The sequence below is a fragment of the Molothrus aeneus genome, chromosome 10 (genome assembly GCF_037042795.1).
Source record: "Molothrus aeneus isolate 106 chromosome 10, BPBGC_Maene_1.0, whole genome shotgun sequence".
In the NCBI taxonomy this organism is placed as follows: domain Eukaryota; kingdom Metazoa; phylum Chordata; class Aves; order Passeriformes; family Icteridae; genus Molothrus; species Molothrus aeneus.
Window position 1 is genome coordinate 2,379,773 of NC_089655.1, and position 3,752 is coordinate 2,383,524.

The following is a 3,752-nucleotide window of genomic DNA, read 5'->3' on the forward strand; positions in this document are numbered from 1 at the left end:
CCTTCAGCCCTTGGTGCCTGCCCACTTTTGAGCTCTCCCAGAAGGAAGGAGAAGAATTTTCCATTCAAGACTCCCCCTTCAGTGCAGCTGCTTTCCTGCTGGAAAAACACAGGATGCAGCCACCACAGTGCTGCTGCAACATCCCCTGTGCCTTCAGCCTCTGCCTTGCATCTCTTCCTCCAGCCTCTCTGTTCAGGGTCTGGCAGAAGCCTCCTGCTTCTTGAGCTGCTGGAGGAAACAAGCTCAGCCTGGGCCTCCCTCCCCAGATGGTCACCAGCTTCTGGGCTGGGGGGCAGCTGCTGAGCAGCTCTCCTCAGCCTATGGTGGGCACGTCAGGACACCCTGCACAGCACTGGTGACCTTGTCTGTTGAGCCCCAGCCTATTGCTGGTCTTCCAGCAGCAGCAAGATGCTGTTTCACAGCTGTCTCCATCCTTCTGTCACAGCTCTAAGTTGCTGCCTAGCCCCTCTGATGCTGCAGGCATTTCATCTACCCCACATGAAGCATTTCCAGCAGCCACAGGATATGCTAGCTAGTCAAGCTGAACCTCTTTAAAGGTTTGGGTTTTTTTTTTTTTTTTCTCATTCATACCCTATCAGTGCCTTTTGGGCTGCTTTAAACCCTCTACTCATTTCCTCCATCCTCCTCCCAGCCTCTGGACTGCCCTGTGGACTGAAGCACTTGTGAGCCCTGCTGCTGGGAACTGCACTGGGCCAGGTCTCCAGCCCCAAAGGCAGCTCTGGCCAGAGCCCTTTGATGCTGCAGAGCCCAGCAGTGTGGTTTGCCTGTGCTGCACCTCTGCAGAGGCTGCTGCAGGCACTGCATCCCAAGGCAGTGAAAAGAAGCCTGGGCACCAGTGCAGCTGTCAGACTTCTGCCTCATGCCATAACCCGTGACCACAAGCAGTGACAGTTCCCTGCTGCTGCTGTCCACAGTGCAGAGAGGTTTTCCTCAGGGGACAAGTGTCCCCTTCCCTGCAGGGTACAGGCAGTGAGCAGCAAGCCTCTGTTGGGAAAGCCAGGCCTGAGCATACAAGAACTGTGCAGCAGTCACATTAGTGTCTGCTATTGCAAGACACTCACACATCCCTCCAAAAACTGAGTTATTTGTGTATTTTTCAGTGACTTCAGGACTGAATTCTGATTTGCAGGCAGTGCCTTCATGCACTGGCCACAAGGTCTGCATTGCTGGTGGAGGCACATAACTGCTTACCTAGGCAGAGGTGATGTCCCTTCCCAGGTCTCTGAAAGCTGTAAGATTTCACCAGATCCCTCCCCACTTCACTCCGTAAAAAACTTATTTTACATTGAAAGCGGTTTTTTTGTTGTTTGTTTGTTTTTTCTGAAGTGAATTTAGATGCAAGCAGAAGTGGCAGATACTGAGAATCACCGGTTCAGAGAATTTTTCCATGTGCTTGTCACATGAAACCACTTTGCACAGGAAGGACTCTGCTGAAAGATGATTTTTATCAGGCCATGAACTCACACTCTTCACCCAACTAATACTCCTGCCAAGCATCTTGCAGCTTGTGTGACAGAGGCTCAAGAGCTACTCCCACAGCATGGATTTCTGAGGGTGGCTGGCTGCCTGCCTGGAGCAGGAGCCATCTAATTCAGCCCTTGTTCTGCAGTGGTGTTCCCTCTTCCAGATGTGACTTTCTGCTTTGCATCTGCAGACTCCTACTCTCTCCTGGAACAAAAGGACTTAAAATCAGGTTAATCCTTCCACATTCCCCTCCTGGCGAGGTGGAGAGCAGCATACCTTACTCTCTCCCTTGGGAGAGCAGGAATGCAGATTCAGCTGTTTTCCTCAGCTTGGAGGAGGAGCTCCAGGTTCACAAGGTGGTGCAAAGGCTCAGAAACCTTCCCAGACAGAGCCAGAGCATAAGAATTTCTATCAAGTGACATCTGCTATGCACTCCCACCCCTTCACCCCCAGTCTGAATCCAAACCCAGTAGAACTGACAGAGGAGGTTTCACTGATGGGTTGTGCTGGGCTTTAGTTTTGGTTGCTGCAAACCCTCCCTAGCTCAACACCAAGCTAAGGTAATTTTACATCATCTGCACAGCCTGGTTTAAGGAATTTGTGTTCACATTGTCACAGGATGTGCCCACTACCTATGGAGGCTCTTCTGAGTGCCATGTTGCCTCCTGCCCACACACACTTCAAGATCTCCCTATTTAATAAAGGCTGTCTGTCATGTCCTCTTGGAAATGTACCCTGAGACACTCATAAACTGAATGGACATAAACAATGCTTGACAAAGGATGCCAAAGATGACACAGGCTGACTGAGAAAGACAGCTCTGGAAAGCTCAAATTCACATTTTTAACAAAGGACATATGTACTTACATGTGCTTTTTTTTTTACAGCTACTAAGAGGTCTTACCATGTCTTTTCCTATTTCAGGTCTCAGAACATCATACAACATCTGTAACTCAGGACAATGAATGTGTCCAACAACTGCAGCACCAGAAATCTAGAACCTCACCCCCATGTTCGCCTCATTGAGTTTGCTCTCTATAGCCTCATTTTCTTTTTTGGAGCACTATTTAATGCCCTTGCCTTCTGGGTGTTCTCCTGCAAGATGAAGAAGTGGACAGAAACCAGGGTGTATGTAATGAATTTAGTCTTTGCAGATTTCTCTGTCATCTGTACCTTGCCTTCCATGGTTTATTTGCTCTGGAATAAGTCACCCCGAGGGAAGCTCTGCCAGTTTACAGAGACAATGTATTTTATCAATATGTTAGTGAGCATCTACATCATTTCATTCATCTCCATTGATCGATACATTGCCATAAAGCAACCTTTGAAAGCCAGGGCCTTCAGGTCCCCGTCAAAGGCTGCCCTCCTCTGTGGGCTCCTGTGGGTCCTGGTGATAGTCAGTGCCACCATCCAGCTGATGCACCACAGACATGCAGATCTCTGCTTCCAGACCTACACGCTGCCTGCTGCTCTCAGCCTGCTGGCCATTTTCTTTGTTTTCATTCTCCCATTCGCCATCTTGATCTTCTGCTCCACAGAAGTGGTCAGGGACCTCAAGAAACATCTGAACACAAATTCACCGGAGGAGAAATCGATCCATAAAGCTGTACACATAATTTATGCAAATCTGATTGTATTTCTGGTATGTTTCCTGCCAGCCTTCCTCGGGCTGCTTGCCAGGTTCATCATGGAGAGCATTGGAGCTACCTGTTTCCTGCTCTGTATCATGGAGAACTTCTCCTCCGTGTTGAGGTGCATTGCCACGTCCAACTGCTGTCTCGATAGTGTCTGCTACTACTTTGTCACCAGGGAGTTCCAGGAAGCCTTTCTACAGCCCAAAGCCAGTACTCAACAACCAGAGGCAACCCACCCCTTGCAGATACAGACATGCTAAAGGGGAACAAACCCCAACATCTGCAACATAAAGAGCAAATACAGCTTCAGGGCTATTGGAATAAGTATTGCTCTTTTTCTCTAGCAAGTTCTTTGTTAGGGTTAGAAAGTTATACTTTATGTTTCCATTAAACAGGTCACAGAGATATGTAAAAGTGTGTATGTAATCAGTTGTTGTTAACGTGCCTCCATTCCACCCTCCAGCACCTACTTGTTACAGGTACAGCAAGACAGGTGAGCCATGTACCTCTTTTAGTTCCTTCTGCAGCTAAAATCCACTGATCCTTCTTGCCAACATGTACAAATGTATCTATCATATCGTACCTCATTGTGTATTTCAGGTTGTTTCCATTATTTCCATCTGTATGGCAGCT

The 3,752-nt window shown here is 48.2% G+C and overlaps 1 protein-coding gene across 1 annotated transcript; it reads left to right on the forward strand.

Moving 5' to 3' along the window:
- Positions 1-2,446: 2,446 nt before the first annotated feature.
- On the forward strand, positions 2,447-3,379 carry LOC136560739 (G-protein coupled receptor 35-like). Its single transcript, XM_066556760.1, has one exon. It carries the CDS (start codon positions 2,447-2,449, stop codon positions 3,377-3,379), a length of 933 nt encoding a protein of 310 aa, XP_066412857.1.
- Positions 3,380-3,752: the final 373 nt, after the last annotated feature.

Excerpts from the sequence above, each read along its gene's own strand:
- LOC136560739 (XM_066556760.1), top strand. The coding sequence starts at position 2,447 with ATGAATGTGTCCAACAACTGCAGCACCAGAAATCTAGAACCTCACCCC.